The sequence below is a fragment of the Calidris pugnax genome, unplaced genomic scaffold (assembly GCF_001431845.1).
Source record: "Calidris pugnax isolate Ruff unplaced genomic scaffold, ASM143184v1 scaffold435, whole genome shotgun sequence".
In the NCBI taxonomy this organism is placed as follows: domain Eukaryota; kingdom Metazoa; phylum Chordata; class Aves; order Charadriiformes; family Scolopacidae; genus Calidris; species Calidris pugnax.
Genome location: NW_015091240.1, coordinates 1,955,344 through 1,974,880, shown reverse-complemented (window position 1 = coordinate 1,974,880; position 19,537 = coordinate 1,955,344). Strand labels below are relative to the sequence as shown.

Genomic DNA, 19,537 nt, shown 5'->3' with positions numbered 1-19,537 from the left:
CCCGGCCAGGAGCCGCCCCCCGGGGGGCCGGGCCAGCGGCGGCGGCGGGAGAGGGAGCCCGGCCGCGGGAGAGGGAGCCCGGCGGCAGCCCGCGACTCCCTGGGGCAGCGCAGCCTTGACACCCGCCTCTCCTCAGCCATGTCCTCCAGCTCGCCCCCGGGCGAGCCGAAGAGCCGCAGCCTGGGCCGGCTGTCGCTGCCCAGGAAAGGCAGCATGACGCTGGGCAAGAAGCCCTCCGCGCTGGAGTTGGCCGAGAGCACCCCCAATGCCCACTACGCCCCGCTCTCCGCCGCCCAGGGCGGGCAGACACCGGCCAGCCGCAGCCCGGAGGCGGCGCGGGAGCGGCCGCTGCGCCTGAGGAGCGAGGTGGTGGTGGTGAACGCCGACTGCCCGCGGCCCCCCGTCAGCCTCGACCCCCGCGTCTCCATCTACAGCCTCCGCAAGCCCCTGCTGAGCCGCAGCAGCATCCAGGGCAGGGTTTACAACTTCTTGGAGCGGCCCACGGGATGGAAGTGCTTCGTCTACCATTTCACCGTGTGAGTAACCCCCCGCCGGGCCCACCTGCTCCACAGCCGCTTGTCCCGCCGCCCGCACCGAGCTGGGGAGCCCGTTTTCCGGCGCGGCTACGGGTGCGGGGGGCTCTCTCCCCCCACGGGGCTCGCCGAGGCGGGAGGGCGGCAGCCCCGGCCGGCCCCTCAGTCGCGGAGCTTTCCAGACCAGCCCGGTGCCCAAGGCTTCAACCTCTTGCAGATACGGGCGTCTGAGGTGGTGGTGTTTTGTTTTGTTTTGTTTGTTTGTTTTTCTTCTCACAGGTACGAAGTAAAGCAAAACAAAAAGGGATATTCCAGGGGAAAGCTTCTCTTATTTTAATCAGAAATGGTGTATTTCAGTTCAGGAGCCATTGGGTGTATATATCAGATAGAACAGGAACTGGCATCAGGTAGTTTTCTTCAGAAAGTTACCCTGGGAGTTGAAATAAATTGTTCCTTCGGAGCATTGCCTGATCTTTAGTAATTTTTAATGCAGTGACTCCTGATTTTCTAGCTCACTGCACAGCTGTTTCTGACTGAACAGGTGTGTGATCAGAGTTGCAGCCCTGTTGGAGGAGGAAGAGAGACAGGTGATCCTCCTTTTCCTTTCTTCTACTGCTCCTAGCTCCAACTCCTTGTCCTATCAAGTACGAATGCCATCACTGTTATTTTTAGGCAGGAAGGAGGAATGACAAAGCTGCTTAGCGGTGGGCAAGTTGAAAACTGCTCTGGGTGTAATATTCATTGTGGAGGGCAGTGTCCACCCTGGCAGGTCTGTGGTGCACAGGTATCTCCACGAGTGCCTCTGAGAGAAGTCAGCGCTTTTTAAGCGGGATGTTGCGGAAGGCTTGCGTGACCCTTGGGCAATGTAGGTAATAAGGTCAGGCAGAATCACACTGTCTGTTTATTGCATGCATGCACAGACACACATATGTATGTATATATACACTACACATAATACATGCTTATTATAACAGCTAGAGGTAAAGACATTTTATAGTCAAAATCCGAAGACAAAAGACTTTGATAAAAACCAATTTTTATTATCTCATTATTGTATTCCGGTTATAAATTCCACTTATAAATAGCTATTATCTTAAGTCAAAGTGCTTACATTTCACATTTGAGGATCTGGAGTCTTTAGGTGGTCAGGTAAGTGGTACCAACTTTATTTTAGTGGAGGGAAAACAGCTGTCACCTGAACGTATTTAATTGGGAGATGACTGTGTGCAGCTGCTGAGATAATTGTGGGCTCCATTCTCTTTAGTGTTATGATAATGCTGTTAGATGACAAAACACCTAATGGCCATAATTACGAAGTGTCTAATAGTTGTGGTTGAACAATGTAAAACACTTTCAGGAATAGGAGTTCCTTTCCCCCCCCCCCCCTAAAAAGGAGATTTAGGCAGCCATCTTGTATGATTTCTGACCTCTTTCAGGTGTCTGAAGTTATATAGATGGGACAATAAATTGCATTCAGTATCTTAACTAACCTTCTCGAAACCTGAATCCTTAAAAAGAAACTGTTAGATCCCTTTATCTAGATAAGATTCTGGCCTGAATTTTAGCCTTTTTTTTGTTTGGTTGTTTTTTTTCCTCTCCAAGTATTAGCAGTGTGGATTAATACTGTCTGTGCAAGAATGAAGATTTTGTAATTCTGCTTTATGAAAGAGATTGTAATATGTATGGGAAGTCTGCCTGTCTCTCCCCGCAGTACACGCTTATCCATGGTGTAAGCATTAACCCCAGAATTCCCCATCTTCCCAGAAGAGTTCATCTGATGCAATGGAGAACGACATTGGCAGTAAATATTCTCAAGCCTCTGCTAAGCATTGTGCAAATTCCTTCTCTTAAGACTCTGAGCGGACAGAAGAGGGTACTAACACCCTTGTATGTTTCTTGCAAAGCAATCTGCAAGTACCATGTGTGTATCTCTAGGCACCCTCTGATTTCCACCAGCAGAGGGAATTGAGTCTGTTCAGTCCTCCATCATTCCAGCTTCTCCTTATTTATGTGGAAGATAAGGCTGCACCTGTTAAATAACGTTTTCGGTTACTGATCTTTGGTCCATTCCTCTCCAACTTTCTTGCTTTCTGAGCTCCCAAAGCAACTTCCTTGTATGATTTCTGCTGCACCCAGGAATGCTCTCTGGCAGTACGGCTTCTACCAGCCAGATCCTGAGTGTTGGTAGATTAATAGTTGCTACAAAGCAGTAGTTCGTTACTAAAAATCAACTGACAAGGCAGTTTGTCCGATTCACAGAAGCTGTTCTGTCTCAGCCTCTACTCTTGGAGGAGGCATGGGACCTGATTTTTGCATGTGGTTTGCTAGCTTGTTGCAAGTGATGAGCTGCAGAGCTAAAAAGGACTCAGACTTGTAAGACACCACCTCCTACCTCCCCCCACCTGGTCGTGCACGCATTTCTGTCCCATTGGAGGAATTAACTTGATTATTTTGCTGTTAGCATACAAACAGATTTTCATAGAGAGCTAAGGCAGGTTTTACCTTGTGATGTGCAAGGACTCTGATGGTTGTCTCTACTGCCAAAATGAGTCAAAGAGACTGATGTAATTTGTCTCTGTGACTGCCTCTGCTAGCTACCTTCTGCTTTATTCTGGGGTCTTTCAGCTGCCTGGGAGGTCTCCTTCACTATCTTAAAGGTTCAGGGGGGAGAGAAAGGTAAGTGGTGTTAAATCAGGGCATAAAGAGTAGGGGGTCCTGGCCAAGGTGTAGCCAAAAGATGGGAGCAAGGAGCACTGCGGGCTTCTTCATATCCTATTGCACTGTTCTGTATTGTGTGGCTGTGTTCTTAATTATGTGCTGTAAACATAAACTTCAGAAACAACTCCTGGAATAGTCAATGCAACTTGTTCTGGACCTGTATCTCTGGCTGGTTGTTGAAACACTGTTTATGAAGCGATAAGAGCTACATCTACTGATTGCCTGTCACACCCTTTTCCTGCTCAGGAATCTTAGTCAGTGGTATCTAGAACAGTAATAGCTAAGAACTGATATTCAGAACTCATTTTCCTCAGTTTTGTATTATAATGTTTAGAGAAGGGAAGTTGAACTCTAAGCTTTAATCACAGATTCTATTGTTGGTGTGTTTGTTTCATATTGTTTAGATTGCTGTATGTTTTGGTGTGCTGCAAAGCCCCTTGTGTGCCCCTTGATCTAAAGGATGGGATCTGGTTATCTTGTACAGTGATAGAGGATTGCTGTACTAGATCAGACCAATGACCTGTTTACTTCTGAATTGTTATTTCTTTCAAAAGATGACTGAAATACCTGTTTTCCAAGATGCAAAATGTATACTCTTTCTCTCTTGTTGACTTTTTTAATCTTCCAGAATAATTGGTGATCACGGTCACTGATTAAAGCAATTGAGCTCTGCACAGGTCTTTTCTGAGACTTGTCTTATTTCTCAGACCAAAGAGCAGGAACACCTGAAGTGAGCAGAATAAGAAAGTAATTACTGTACCTCATTTATACTATTTTTTTATAGCCTGTGGGAATAGTTTTGGTGGGGAATCTGCTATTAATTTATCACTGAAAAAATGGCCTAAAAATACTAGTGGAGATGATAGAAACTTTTATTTCAGCTACATGACTTGGTTTGATGTTGTCTTAAATTTCATTTAAGTATATGAAGTATATAGTATATGTACACTTAATTCTACCAGAGCAAGTGAATTGTGCTCAATAGCTGAAGATTTACATATGTGGCTTCTGCAAACACAACTGGTGATTGCTTGGAAACTCGGGTTTTGCAAGCGAGAGCTTGCCCTGTGGTATGGCTGCGTGTAAGGTAATGACCTCTCAGAGCCTCCAAATCCCCCTTGGCTGTCAGAGGTGAGGAAATGACTGAGTGCCACTGTTCTCAATGACCTTCAGAGCTAGGGCATCTTATCACACTTACCACAGCAGTGCACCTTGGGGTAGTGGTTTTGAGAAGTGAAATGTTCTGTGGCCTTAACGAATCAAGTTATGAGGCTGACAGGAGATAGAGGGACAAAAGAAGCTTAAATTCTGCCCTCTGTAGTGGCCTGCTGAAGTCCTGAGACTGTCCCAGTGCTGGAAATGACTGTAAAGAATAAGTGAAGTCTTCAGATATTTAAAAAAAATTATTTTAGATTTAAGTGCATGAGGAAAGAGCTTCTTCTCACCCTCTTCAGGCAGTTTAAAATAAAACATCCTAAAATGTGCCTGAAGAAACTTAAGTTATGAGCTTTCTGGTGATTTCTCAGTATAGCAAATAATGTTTTCTGGCGACGTACGCTGCATGTTGACTCCCCACCTTCTTTGAAGTGTTGGCTATTAGCAGAGCGAACAATTCAGAAACCAACGGACCATTGGCCTATTCTAGTATGGCAGCTCTCCTTTGTTGCTGTGCAAGATAATCAGCCTCTATCTTATCTTTGCATGAGTGTACCTGGTTCAATTTGCTTTGCCTTTGTATATGTTTGGTTTAATCAGCAATGATTGTCATTGAGCTTGTTCGAATTTCAAGATGTTTACATAAGCTTGGACTGGCTGGTGGTGGTTGACATTTGGGAGACTGGTCTCTAGAAACAGGCGAACTTTCAGAAGTGTGGCTGTGTGTGTATGTGCAAAGATAAGAAGCATGGGTAGATAGAATATTCCTGCTGCGTGTGCATCAGGACTTGCAGTAATCAATTATTAAAGGCATTGCAGTGTTTACATAGTGCTGCTTACATACAATACTATGAGGAAGAACAATAACTCCAACTTAAGATCCCATTTCTGTTGTGTTTCCAAATGAACTGCAAGCATACTTCCAAACCTACTGGTTCATATTTGGTGTGTAAACTGTTGAGGAGGGGAAAAGATCCATAAAATAATAAGTGTGTGCATGTGCTCACACATGAGTAAGTTTTCTTTAAGACTGAGTAAACAGAGTGAAAAAAGGGACAAAGCATACAAAGTACTATGTTTTGAACATAGTACTGCTTAGAGATGTTTAGATGTTTTGCTGTTTAGGATGTTTAGAGATTTTTAATATTTATTTTTTTGTGTTTGTGGGGCTTGGAGTCAGACTTTCAGATTAATTACTTCTATTTTAAAAAAGAGATTTAAATCCTCCAAAATAAGCATGGCTGTCTAATTGAAAGGAAAGAAAAATAATTTGATCACAGTCCTATTCTTTCTGCTACAGTCAATTTCAGGAAAACCCAGGTTTAGCTTTTTTTTTTTTTTCATCTTGCCAAGACTGAGGTAATTTGGTTGGACTTCCTCATTTTGGTATGTTTGAGAGGGAGATCATGCTGCTTGATCATGCTGGTGGGAACAAATGTTTGTTTTATTTCTGTAAGACTGTTGTATATGAGCTCCTGTTGCTTGCAACCAGCATTTAGTATTTTTTGTACTACTGGAGCCCAGTACTCCCATTCCTTCATACTAGATACAATTGAAGTAATAGGAATCTGCCACTTTATCACTTCATGTTATCATGAGCATGGTGTGCTACAGCTGTGCAGTGGCTTGCATAGATCTTTGGGGTCTTGACATGCTCAAGGACCACAGCTGGGAAAAATGAAGTGGAAACAAGACAATGTTTGTAGGTGGGTTTTTTCCTTTTTTTTTTTTTTTTTTTTTTTTTTCCCCCTCAGCCCCACTCCACAGCCTAGTGTTGATTTGCAGCAGAGTGGACGTGTCTGCAGCCTAACACTGTATATCTATCAGTATACCTGGTAACACTTTTATCTGAGACAAAAAAGAGTTTGAAAGCCAACTTCACATATTTCCAGAGAGGAGGGAAGACCTTTTGCCTGTCCTGTTATGGTAGCTGGTTGTACATGTATGACAGTGTGCTAATGTTTAGGAACTGTTGTTGCAGGGTCAGCCCTGTTTGCTGATCAGCCAGATATTGAAGTTTTGAGTCTTGGCAGATTTTGGATACGATTGAGGTGAAGTGACTTAATGGTTTTGCTGCTCTCTCCTTCCCTGTCGCATGTCACAGTGCATGAAGGTGCTTCTTTGGGATTTGTGTGATTGAGATAGTATTTGTGTTGGCCAGTATACTGCTCTACACTCTTGCCTTGTGCCGTGTTTCAAAATCTGTAACTTGACAAAAGATCCATTTTTGCTGAGAGTTCTCTGGCTGTCCTGTGACTGAGCCCATTCCAAGTTTGTGCCAAGAAGCCCTCAGGAGTGACAGTGGGACAGTAGAAGTTCTCAGAATAAGAAATGTGAACACTGATAACTGTATAACTAACTAAAAATGAAAATAAATTATCCAGGTTTATTTAGTAATTGACTGTCATCAGAAAGAAAAGCAGTATTGGAAACCAGATCTTCTCAATGTCAAACACTAGTAGTTAATGCCTGGAAGTCACTTTGACTAAATCATCATCTTTGCATCTTCTGTTGCACTAAGTGATGGCTGCATGAAAATGATTGTAGAAATGTATTTTGGTTGTTGAAGGGGAAGAAAAGTGAAAAGCTAGGTATTTCTAATTAAAATGCCTTTTGAAGGCACACAGTATCTCTAGTAATAAGTACAGAAATTCAGTTTCTGTTCTGAATGACATGGTTGACTACTTGAAAAAGATCTTGAATGTCCTCTTGACCTGTGGCTCACAGGCAGACACAGAAGCTGAGTGAGGGGAGGGAGTTCTGTGGGGACAAAAAAGACTTTGTAATTGCACTGATGTTTAGGTTTTTGAGTAACTGATGGAAGCAGAAAGCTCTAAACTTCTGAACACTAATGCTCAGTGGAGAGAGGCTGCGTGCAGTGGAGAAACAACTCTGTGGAATGCACACACAGAAGTCATAAATTTATTAGATTTGGGCTCTCCTGGGGGTAGGCCTTTTCTCTTTTCCTGTCATCCTTCCAGTATAACATTTCAACTCCTCTGGTGTTTGCTTTCCTCCAGGAAAAGAATTATTCCACCTTTAAAAGTTGCACATGAATGATCTTAAGAAAACCAGTTAAGTTCAGTATTCACATTTCTGTATATCTGTCAAATGGTTGGTTGGGCAATTCTGGCACACTTCCTTGCCCTGGCTCTTCAAGTGCCAGGGAAAAAATGTGCAAGGCTGTGTAGATAGGCCTCTTTCAAAACTTTCATTGCAGCTGAATCAAGGCTAGAGTTGAGATTCAATTGCAGTGAACTAATTAGGCTGAGCTCCAAATGCCTGAGCGCTGGATGTATTACACACAACAGTGCCAACATATGCTGTAGTGAACTATGCACAGGCACAGTGCTTTGCTGACTTTAAACTTGGCAGCACCTCATTAATTTTGCGTGTTAATAGATTGTTTAATGTGCATTAGTGGCAAACACAAAGGCAGTGAACATTTGCTCATTCAATTCCAGATGGAAAATAATGTCTTGTTGGGGGCAAGGTGTTTTCTGCCTGCAACCGAGAAGTCCAACACAAGTTTCAAATGCATTGGAAAGTTGCCAGTTGCAAATAAGCCTGATGGGTAGGCTGAGTTACAGAAGAAGAATGTGTAGATTAGTGAGTTTCTCGGTAAGGTACTAGCTCTCCTCATATAGTCATGCTTCATCTGGCATAATGGCCTGTGAGAACCATTATAATACCAGTAATGATAATGGGAGAGCATGTGTATTTCTTGTGTATAGCTTCTACTATGTTAGTAGCTACTGCATTTTACCTCCTTCCAGAAAGACATATGTATATGTAGATATATATTTTTAATAACAGAGGAAGTGTTTAGTGCCTTAGGTAGTGTTAATGTTCCTGTATGTTTTTAGACTGATTTTTTTTTTTTTTTTATAGGAAATTGTAAAGCAGTATGTTTTTAGACTGATTTTTTTTTTTTATAGGAAATTGTAAAGCGGCTCTAAATCAAGTAGTTTTCTTTGGCTGGTAGTTTGTGCACACCTGGAGAATTAGAGAGGTGTCTCATATGAACTTCACCCTTGCCTGGCATCATCAATTTTTGAGGACACATGGATTATCATCTTTCTCTTTTCCCCACTTCATGATACAGAATAGTAAAGTAACAGCTATTTTCTGTGTTCAAGGAGCTGTAAGAAATTGCACAGAGTACAAAGCAGGGCTTAGGTAAGTGTGTAGGTATAGTGTAGGTACTTGGATTTGGGTTTTGGATTTTTTTGTTGTCATTGTTGGGTTTTGGTTTGGTTTTTGGTTGTTTGTTTTTTGTTTTTTTTTTTTAAAAAAAACACACCCAAACCCAGCAACACCAAAAAATCCCCACAAAAACAAAAGTACTGTCATACATTTCTTAAATGGTAGTTTCCTCCCTTAGCAGCCACGCTTTACAACAGAAAACTTGAAACCTGGAAAAATTACAATAAAAATTAGGCAGGCAGAAGGCAAGTCAATGATTCTTAAAGCTTAGGACAACCACTATGAGAAAAGCAAATTTTTACCCTGCACTTCTTTAGTGTCAGAGCTGCCAGTGGTATAAGTTAACGAACACACGTTTTATCAAAACTGGCTGAATACTTTTTGAGCTTAAGAAAAGAATCTGTCTGTATGTGGGACTTTATGCAAGGAATATGTCAAGCACTAGAACTGCAGCCTTGGAATTTTATCATTTTGAAAGCTATAAAGTACCGAAAATGGGAAATTACATTGCAAATTGTTAGGTGGCCTTTAGATATTCCTAGCAATGTGATTAGAGCGGGTCTTTTTAGTGTTTTCTCATATGTTCTTCCCAATAAATGTAGTGTTTTAATATTTTATGAAAAATGTTAACCAAAGTCAAAATAAATCTAGGACAGGCTTTCAGCATCCTTTTAAGCTTCTGCAAATATTGATCCTGATCTTTGAATTTCATATTAAATTTTTCAATAGGAAAATAAGTCTCACACATGTTTTGCTAATGCCGATGGACTTTATATGTCGTTTGACAATAGAATTTTGTCATATTTGTAACAGAAAACTGAAAGGTTTCACTCCTAACTGTAAAATCCCTTTTCTTTTGTGTGCCTCTTTCTGCTAGGGTTATTTAAAAAGTAAATGCTTTGTTATGTAACTTGACTAGTGCTTACTTCAAATGAGAAATATACAGTTCTTGGTGAACTAAGTTCTTGAAATAGTAGAAAATTTTTATCTTTGTTTATCCTAACAGATTGTGCTCTTGTTTACCATCTATTAGCTTTACTTTCTCACACCCTGGAAAAAAAATACAGCATATGCTTTCTTTTGCAATAATAGGAAAATGTAATACATTTGTTAAAGTAATATCTGTTTTGATTCTGCAAGAAATGATCATCATGTGTCTAACTTCAGTATGCGTATAGATATTTGCTTTCCAGTGGGAGCAACTAGTAAAGATAAAAGGTAAGGACCAATTAGTAAAGACAAAAACTTGTATACACATCTCCAAAATTAGGGCGATTAAAATTACTTGCCAGACGTTATTCACAGGATGCGTAGAACTCAGTTAAAATTATTTTATTTAAAATAAAGTATTTTCTTCTGAAAGACTGAGCATCTTACTGTGATAATTCTTTATGAACTTTTGCTTTCTTCATATGGCTGTTGTCTCGTGCCTGTAGTAAATACGTTAAATTACATAACATATATACCCAGGTTTATCAACATCTCACCAGTAGTTCTGTTGTAGATTTCTAAAAATAAATGGTCCTTTCTCTGTCCTTCCTTACTTGCACACGTTCTGGACTGGGGAAGAACACAGACTTGTCCCCTCTGTTTAGACCACAGAGTGCTCATGGTGGCTGCAAGCCGCTTACTGTCAGGCAGCAGCCTTGAACTGGCACAAGAAGATTGCACCATCTTGGATATGCACAGCTCTGGTGCTCAGAAGTCACTAGTCTCCTCTGCAAATGTATTCTCTGAAGTTTTGGGAATACATATAACTTCTTTCAATTTTTAACAGTATTTTTTCATTGCAATGTTAATATTACATTATTTTATATGGGTTGGATAGGGAAGAAAATTGAGTTACAGTTCAAGAACAGAATGTAAATCCTCCATCAGGTTACTTCCCTGGATTCCCTCCAAAGACACTAGGTTTAATAGCAGAGGCATGGTACTGGCAGCAAAGATTACAGAATCCTTTGCTCACCCCTAGTACAATAAAGGCTGCGGTCTGTGTAGTGAAAGAATCTTCCTTCTGGGAAGTAAGGAATTACCTTCAAAGAATATGTTTATTCCTGCAGCATCTATTCCCTTCCCAGCAAAACTGCATCATTTGAAAATTGGCTGGAATTGGCTAGACTCTTTTTCATAATAACCTTTGAGGGCACCATAGACCATCTCGGAGCTGAAGGAAAGGTCCCTCATCTCCTGTAAGGATGTTGACAAGTAGAGTGAAGGAGAATGGATGCAGGAAATAGTTGCTGCCGCTCATCTCATTCTTTCACCCTTCAGATGCCTATGCCCAATTATCTGTGCAAGGCAATGGAGATACGGAACAGAGATAAGTGGAAAGATCTTCCATCCTGTGGCTTCAGATAAAAGAGAACACCCTGTGCTGATCATGTTAGGAATCAGTGGTGTTTGTATTCTGTAGAACAAAGGCTTCATCTGTCTTTTACAAACTTTGGCAAATAGTTGTGGGTTTTTTTTCCTAATATTCTTCCTAAGTAAATCTAGTTGAGATTATTTGATTTGTTTGTATTTCAATCCTGTCTTAGAAGACACTGAAATGCAGTCAAACCTGATGATGAGTAAATAAATAAACGTGTATTGCTTTATCTGTAGTGTGAGTAAACTTCATGCTGTTATCTTATCCGTGACTCAGAAAGTATTGATAATGGATTATCTCAGCACTTCACACAAAATAAACCTGCTCACTTGATGTTTTCTATGTCAACAGGTCATCCAGCATCCTGGCACTAAACAGTCTGAATTCCCTGTTTCAACAGTCATATAAAGTATGACAGGCACAGACATCTAAGTCTTACACGGTCACGTTAGTTGCATGCCTTTGTAGTTCTAGTCATTCCAGACAACTCTTTGTAGCTTTTATTTACTATTATGACATAATCTTATTTGGACAACAGCTGTATTTGAAACATAAAGATGAGAAAAATGCTACAAGAATGAGAGAGAAAACAAGGTTTTCAGATTCTGCAGGTTTGGCAGCAAATGCAAGGCTGTAGCTGTCTTGTGTTAATGGTAGTCCTTCTTGGGCATGTGAATTGCTTGTTGCACTCTGTCAAGCACTGAGTTTATCTCTTGATGACTTCTGTGGCAGATGTTTGTATGGCTTTAACATAAAATATTGTCTATTCATGGAGTCTCACTGTAAAGCAAGACTGAGAAATTGAGCAGACTGTGCAAAAATGTGATGTACTGTAAGAAAAGCAATCTCTAGAAATTTTCAGTAGACAGTATCTGTAAGAGTAAAGGGACACTAGCTTATACGTCTTATACAAAAGAGCACAAATAACATTCAAGCAGGTTTTGATAGTAGCCATTAGCCTCTGCTGAGGTGGCCTCCTTTTTTCTGAGGAAAACTTTATATTGTATGCCTTTCTTTTCAAACAAATGGCGTTCATTTCAGAAAATGTAGGTTTTCTGCTCTGTGTTTGTCATTGTTGAAATAATGTATGTAAAGTAGCATGTGATCCTTCTCTTGAGGGATTCTGCTGGAAACTACCTAGCAAGTAATCAAACTAATTCTAAGCACTTGGAGGAAATCAGTCTGTTTATACAACATATGTTAGCAGTCAACATGGATTGCTCCGAACCTAATAATCTGTCAATTTAAATTCAGACTGTGATGGAATAAAAGGGTTTGTGGCTAGAGGAAAACTACATGTTGCCATATATATCTTTCATCAGATTCTTGATATTTCCCTTATGAACATGGTTTGTTGATGAAGTTGGTAGTCTCTGGATATGAAATGGAAATTGTGAGTACTGTATTTCAGCAAAGGTCTAGACCAACTGAAAGTAGGAGAATAATAAAAGGAAAATGGGAGAATAAGAGCCATTCAAGGAGCATTATATTGTGATCTGAGGAAAGACAGTTTAGTATGAAGAGTAACAATGGGAGAGTAGACGGTGGATGGACTTGAAGTCTTCAAAAAAAGACTGCCATAAGTAGGAGGAAAAAGATCTCTTCATTTTCAGATGAATTAGACAAGTAGTAACGTTCTTTAAAGCATATTCTGAATTTCTCCTGTCGCATGGGAGGGGTAGTGGAGCAGTGAACTGCGTTGCCTGGAAAACTGTAGAATTTCCTCCCTGGAAGACTTTAAGCGGAGGCTCGAGGAATATTTGTCAGGGTTCACGTAGGTGTAGTTGGTCCTGCTGTGGAACAGGTGCCCAGGATTCTGCACTCACACTGTGAAAAAAACATGTGCAGGTCTTGGGAGCTGGGCAATTTCTTAACCTTGTGGCACTTGAGTTTTCCTGCTTTTGATGCATGTGTATAAGGTCAAGGGTTGGGGTTCTTTCAGTCCCCAGCCTTCATGTTTCTTCTTCTGAAGTACCATTGCTCCTTTCAAGTTTGTTCAATCCAAAACCTTGAAGGGTTGGGGTTCTTTCAGTCCCCAGCCTTCATGTTTCTTCCTCTGAAGTACCATTGCTCCTTTCACGTTTTTTAATCCAAAACCTGCTATGAGATTTTTGAAAACAGGTTTGTTACACATGCCGCCGCCTTTGCTGTTGATGGCACCTCTGCAGGTAATCTTCTGGCCTTTGTGCTACCTGTGATGGGCAGACTCCTTTGGGGGCTTTAGCTGCATGGATACATGAAGGATATGTGCCATTTAGGTGCTTCCTGTATTCATCCTTCCAGATTTTAAGACTTTTTCAATGCCTTGCTGCTGTGGTAACAAGAACTGCTTCTTTCCCATCCAGATTTTTCTGTCTTGCTGTTGAAAGTGGCACAGATCTTTGGGATGAAATATTACATATCATAGATTGTTAGCTGAATCCACCATATCTGAATTTACAGGCTGATTTAATAGTGACTGGCTGATGGAGATCTAGCAGGTTGTGGTGGGTGGCTCTCCTCACATACCTAAGAAAAGTGACAGTTGTATCAGGGTTTCAAAGAAAACGTCTCCCTTCTGTTCACTCTCTTGGCATCATAATCCTTAGCAGTGACATCCTTGCTGCTGAAGTAAGAACTTGTGTGCTTTGGATATCTCATGAGAAGCAGGTCTATACCTTAGTATTACTATGGGGGAGTTTAGAGAACATTTTGGTTGTTAGAGCTCTCTCCCATCTGGTAACGTGGATGAACTTGGGTCTACGTTGTTCACTACTGTTTCCTACTTTGGCTTTTTCCATGTCAAAGTAGTTTCCAAGCTTTCTGAGTATGGCCTAGTTTATTATCCTTAATAGCAAATATCAGATGCCTGGATCTTGGACAGAGTTAACAGAAATAATTAGTTCATTTCTGTCATTCTGCAGAGTGCTTCTCTCTCCTTTTTTTTTTTTTGTTTGTGTGTGTTGTGTTTACTCCCACCCCTTTTCTGGTATGCCTCTTCGTAAGAGTTAGACTCGGAGTGCTTCTCTCTCCTTTTTTTTTTTTTTTGTGTGTGTGTTGTGTTTACTCCCATCCCTTTTCTTGTATGCCTCTTCGTAAGAGTTAGATAGACTCAGAAATGAGCATTCTGTTGAATAGATTCTCCTGTATTTCAGGGTTGACAGATTTTGTTGCAAGAACTTTTTAGTTTTGGCATGAAAGGAAGTGTCAACCCATCTAGGACTTAACAGAGCTGAATGATCTCATCCACAAGTGATAACTGTGCCCTTGAAAATCTGTAAGAAGGACGTTCTGTGTCTCTCAGCCTTTGAGTCTCATTTTATCAGCAGAATGTTTAATGAGCAGTACTCGTTTCTTCATGGCCTGTGACTATTTTTGAGGCTCTTTTAGGCTTTTCCTTAGTCCCTGAGCCATCTCTAAGGTATTAACAGTAACGACTGTGTCATGGAAATTCAGCTACTTAATGGTAAATGCTCAAGCAATGTGTTGTGTGGAAGACGCAGTGTATTCTGCTGAATTTTAGCCACCGGCAGCATGGGAAAACTCTGTGAGTTTAGGACAGGAACTGAGGGCAGAAATTGGGGTGAAGTGCCCCGTATCATCAGGACAGGTTACCCAGTATCAAGAGTTGCATTGAAATAGGTGAATATGTGACAAAATTGTCCTGTCTCTTGCTGTCACTAGGGTTCATTGACATGATCTTTGACTTGCTAGTGGCCAGTCCTTCTCCAGCTGAGATGTCCCTATGTGCAGGAGTTGCTTTAACCAGGTACTGCCTGGTTGTCACAGGTATCTGGTGGCATACACTTGTGTGATGCTCCATGGCAGATAAACTTTGCAATAATCCCCAAGGTTGTTTGTGTGAAGCTGAAAGGGATCAAAGGACATAGTGATCTCTCTGCAGGGTCTGAGTCAATGCAGTATGTTAAGATCTTTCACAAGAGTGCAGACATGAACTATCCTTCTGCTGTCAAAATTCACCCGAATACAACTTACCTGATTATCTTAATGTCTCCTTCTTGCTGAAGACTTCTGAGATAATGAAATTCCACTGTGTCCACTCTCATTCCCACAAAAATGTGTTTGTTCTGAATTCTGTATTTGATAGGGAGTTGAAAGGAAGGATAAACCTTTCATCAGGTATGCTTGTTGTGAGTAGAGGGAACACCACATGGACTTCTTGCCAAATACGACAAAGTTGCCGTGTTACTCATCTTATGATGAGGTGCCTGTGTCTTTACAGTGGATGGATTGTATGTGTAACTTATATATTTCTAAAAGCTCTGATTACTGCTTAGTAACCTTAGGAACTCAAGGCATATGATTAAACTCAAGTTTTACCTTGTCTGGTGGTAGTTCAACTAATCTTAAATATTCATACAATTATTTAGTCATACCTCCTGTTTCTTTTTATCAGTTATATCTCCTCTGCTAAAAGGGATATTTTATGGGTTCCTTATGTTTCAGTTGCCACCTGTTTAGAGGAGGGGGAAAAAAAGATTCAGTACAGTTTCATTTAAAATTGTTTACTTAATGATCCAAACCTCAGTGACAGGGAGCTTGATCCAATCTATCAACTGCTACTAGCTGTGAGGTGTGCTGGTGGCACCTGGCTTCAGGACAAATGCATTTTCAGAAGGAAGAAAGAAAAGCAGTCTTGTGATGTTAAGAAAATAATAACTATGTCTATCATTGGTTTCCTCTGTCCCCTGTAACAAATGGAATCTGATGATGCTTCTTTCTGGTTACTAAAATGAAATGCTCCGTGTGTTCATTGGAACTGCAGTCTCAGTCTCCTGAACACCATGTTTGTTTGTTGAGCAGACTTCATTGTCCTTCTTACATGGTGTCTCTTTTGCCCACTTCCCACCCTCCCACACCTTCCAAATGCTCAAGCAATGTGTTGTGTGGAAGACGCAGTGTATTCTGCTGAATTTTAGCCACCGGCAGCATGGGAAAACTCTGTGAGTTTAGGACAGGAACTGAGGGCAGAAATTGGGGTGAAGTGCCCCATAGGTGGGACTTTTTTTTTTTTTTGTGTGTGTGTTGTGTTTACTCCCATCCCTTTTCTTGTATGCCTCTTCGTAAGAGTTAGATAGACTCAGAAATGAGCATTCTGTTGAATAGATTCTCCTGTATTTCAGGGTTGACAGATTTTGTTGCAAGAACTTTTTAGTTTTGGCATGAAAGGAAGTGTCAACCCATCTAGGACTCAACAGAGCTGAATGATCTCATCCACAAGTGATAACTGTGCCCTTGAAAAATCTGTAAGAAGGACGTTCTGTGTCTCTCAGCCTTTGAGTCTCATTTTATCAGCAGAATGTTTAATGAGCAGTACTTGTTTCTTCATGGCCTGTGACTATTTTTGAGGCTCTTTTAGGCTTTTCCTTAGTCCCTGAGCCATCTCTAAGGTATTAACAGTAGCGACTGTGTCATGGAAATTCAGCTACTTAAAGGTATCATCAGGACAGGTTACCCAGTATCAAGGGTTGCATTGAAATAGGTGAATAGGTGACAACATTGCCCTGTCTCTTGCTGTCACTAGGGTTCATTGACATGATCTTTGACTTGCTAGTGGCCAGTCCTTCTCCAGCTGAGATGTCCCTATGTGCAGGAGTTGCTTTAACCAGGTACTGCCTGGTTGTCACAGGTATCTGGTGGCATACACTTGTGTGATGCTCCATGGCAGATAAACTTTGCAATAATCCCCAAGGGTGTTTGTGTGAAGCTGAAAGGGATCAAAGGACATAGTGATCTCTCTGCAGGGTCTGAGTCAATGCAGTATGTTAAGATCTTTCACAAGAGTGCAGACATGAACTATCCTTCTGTTGTCAAAATTCACCAGAATACAACTTACCTGATTATCTTAATGTCTCCTTTTTGCTGAAGACTTCTGAAATAATGAAATTCCACTGTGTCCACTCTCATTCCCACAAAAATGTGTTTGTTCTGAATTCTGTATTTGATAGGGAGTTGAAAGGAAGGATAAACCTTTCATCAGATACGCATGTTGTGAGTAGAGGGAACACCACATGGACTTCTTGCCAAATACGACAAAGTTGCCGTGTTACTCATCTTATGATGAGGTGCCTGTGTCTTTACAGTGGATGGATTGTATATATAACTTATATATTTCTAAAAGCTCTGATTACTGCTTAGTAACCTTAGGAACTCAAGGCATATGATTAAACTCAAGTTTTACCTTGTCTGGTGGTAGTTCAACTAATCTTAAATATTCATACAATTATTTAGTCATACCTCCTGTTTCTTTTTATCAGTTATATCTCCTCTGCTAAAAGGAATATTTTATGGGTTCCTTATGTTTCAATTGCCACCTGTTTAGAGGAGGGAAAAAAAAGAGTCAGTACAGTTTCATTTAAAATTGTTTACTTAATGATCCAAACCTCAGTGACAGGGAGCTTGATCCAATCTATCAACTGCTACTAGCTGTGAGGTGTGCTGGTGGCACCTGGCTTCAGGACAAATGCATTTTCAGAAGGAAGAAAGAAAAGCAGTCTTGTGATGTTAAGAAAATAATAACTATGTCTATCATTGGTTTCCTCTGTCCCCTGTAACAAATGGAATCTGATGATGCTTCTTTCTGGTTACTAAAATGAAATGCTCCGTGTGTTCATTGGAACTGCAGTCTCAGTCTCCTGAACACCATGTTTGTTTGTTGAGCAGACTTCATTGTCCTTCTTACATGGTGTCTCTTTTGCCCACTTCCCACCCTCCCACACCTTCCAAATGCTCAAGCAATGTGTTGTGTGGAAGACGCAGTGTATTCTGCTGAATTTTAGCCACCGGCAGCATGGGAAAACTCTGTGAGTTTAGGACAGGAACTGAGGGCAGAAATTGGGGTGAAGTGCCCCATAGGTGGGAAATGATTAAACAGAATAAAATCTCGCACCACTGAGATTAGCACCTATCTTGTAAAATCAAGCTAATACTATAGGGCATATCATTTAAAAGGTATTCCATAACTGAGCTCTGCTTTGAGTAAGTAGTTTTCCTATATAGTTAGGAGATGCTATGGTGGTGAAAGTGGTTTCTTCACTTTTCCCTGTTCTTTCATTTATCTGATGATAAACACAGGGAAGAACAAAGTGTTTTTTACAAGATACTTGTAGGGGAAGTGTCTCTATTGCAATGCAAGGAAGATAAATAGCCATGGGAAAGCCAAACAACGTACGCTTTCATTCCCAAAGTGTAAATATGACTTCTTTATATTAATGAGCTGAAGTAAGTTTGGATAAATAGAATGAAATGGAGAAAAATAGCCTACATGCTGAGGAATAAGGACTGCCTGCAAATTTACTTCTTCCACACAACTCCTCTGAGTCAGCTTTACTGGTTGTTTCATTTCACTTTGTTTACAGAAGAGGAGAGGAAGAGACTAGCTCTATCAACACCCCATGGACCTGAATGAAATGTTGAGATTTGCTGGCTGTAGCTTTCTTTCCACTTCATATCTCTAAGAAATTTGATACTAACCCAGATGGTTTTAAAAGATTTACGTGTCTCCATTGCTCTCCTAGACCTACATGTGGATTATAATTGAGCTGTGACTGCTTGATCAGGCTGATTAAAGCTGTGTTAAGCGTGAATGTAGAGGGAACTCATATGCAAACCCTGCACTTGTGCTGGCTGGCAGCATGTGAGTTGGTTCTGGCCCAAAAGCTAGATAGCTAGGACAGTGTAGGGTTGCACCCACACTAGCAAAACCTCTGAGAGGCAGGATTTATTAACATATGTAGGCACTAATAATTCTAGCTGATGCTGGGACCTAAGTTGGCACTGAGCCTGACAGACATAGTTGACTATACCTAACTGTATAGACATTGTCGATACGTACTATAGCATACTCTTCTGGGGCAGGTGTCTTCACACTTTGTATGTCTTTACAGCATCTAGTACTGTGGGAGTATTCATGGCTCTAAGGTAAAGTGACAATACCAACAGGTTTGCTCTGCCCCGATATTGCACTAGTACAACACCATGTTTGTTTGTTGAGCAGACTTCATTGTCCTTCTTACATGGTGTCTCTTTTGCCCACTTCCCACCCTCCCACATCTTCCAAATGCTCAAGCAATGTGTTGTGTGGAAGACACAGTGTATTCTGCTGAATTTTAGCCACCAGCTGCATGGGAAAACTGTGTGAGTTTAGGACAGGAACTGAAGGCAGAAATTGGGGTCAAGTGCCCTCACTTAGAGCACTTTGCCTTCAGTCAGGATATGTGTTAATGCAGTAGCATCAGAGACCGACCAACAACTGTATCATAGATAAGGTTTGGTCCTTCTTCCTCGCTGACCCACAAGTTAAAGTGAAATTGTAGGCTGTTTGTTCTAGCTGTAGTGAATTACACAATCTGGCTGCTCTCTCCCCTGGCATCCGAGTCTAAAGCAGTTGTCAGGGCTGCTGTGGCTCTGTGGTGTTTGATTTAGGGGGAAATTGGCACCTCTCTGACAAGTGCTGGAATGTCCCAGTCTGTCCTTGGAGTGCTGTTGGCATCTTTTACAGCAATAAAACCCCAGTCAACAGTCTTGATCATGGGCAAACACGAGCCAAGTGCACAAA

At 41.1% G+C, this 19,537-nt stretch overlaps 1 protein-coding gene across 2 annotated transcripts in view; it reads left to right on the top strand.

Annotated features, from left to right (window-relative positions):
• The first annotated feature begins 55 nt into the window (after positions 1-55).
• Positions 56-19,537, top strand: part of KCNQ1 (potassium channel, voltage gated KQT-like subfamily Q, member 1) — a 365,443-nt gene continuing 345,961 nt past the window's right edge. For both annotated transcript variants that reach the window (XM_014959920.1, XM_014959919.1), the window contains exon 1: positions 56-536. In XM_014959920.1, coding sequence (XP_014815406.1) covers positions 139-536 — 398 coding nt within the window. In that variant the 5' untranslated portion in view covers positions 56-138. The remainder of the gene's footprint in view (positions 537-19,537) is intronic.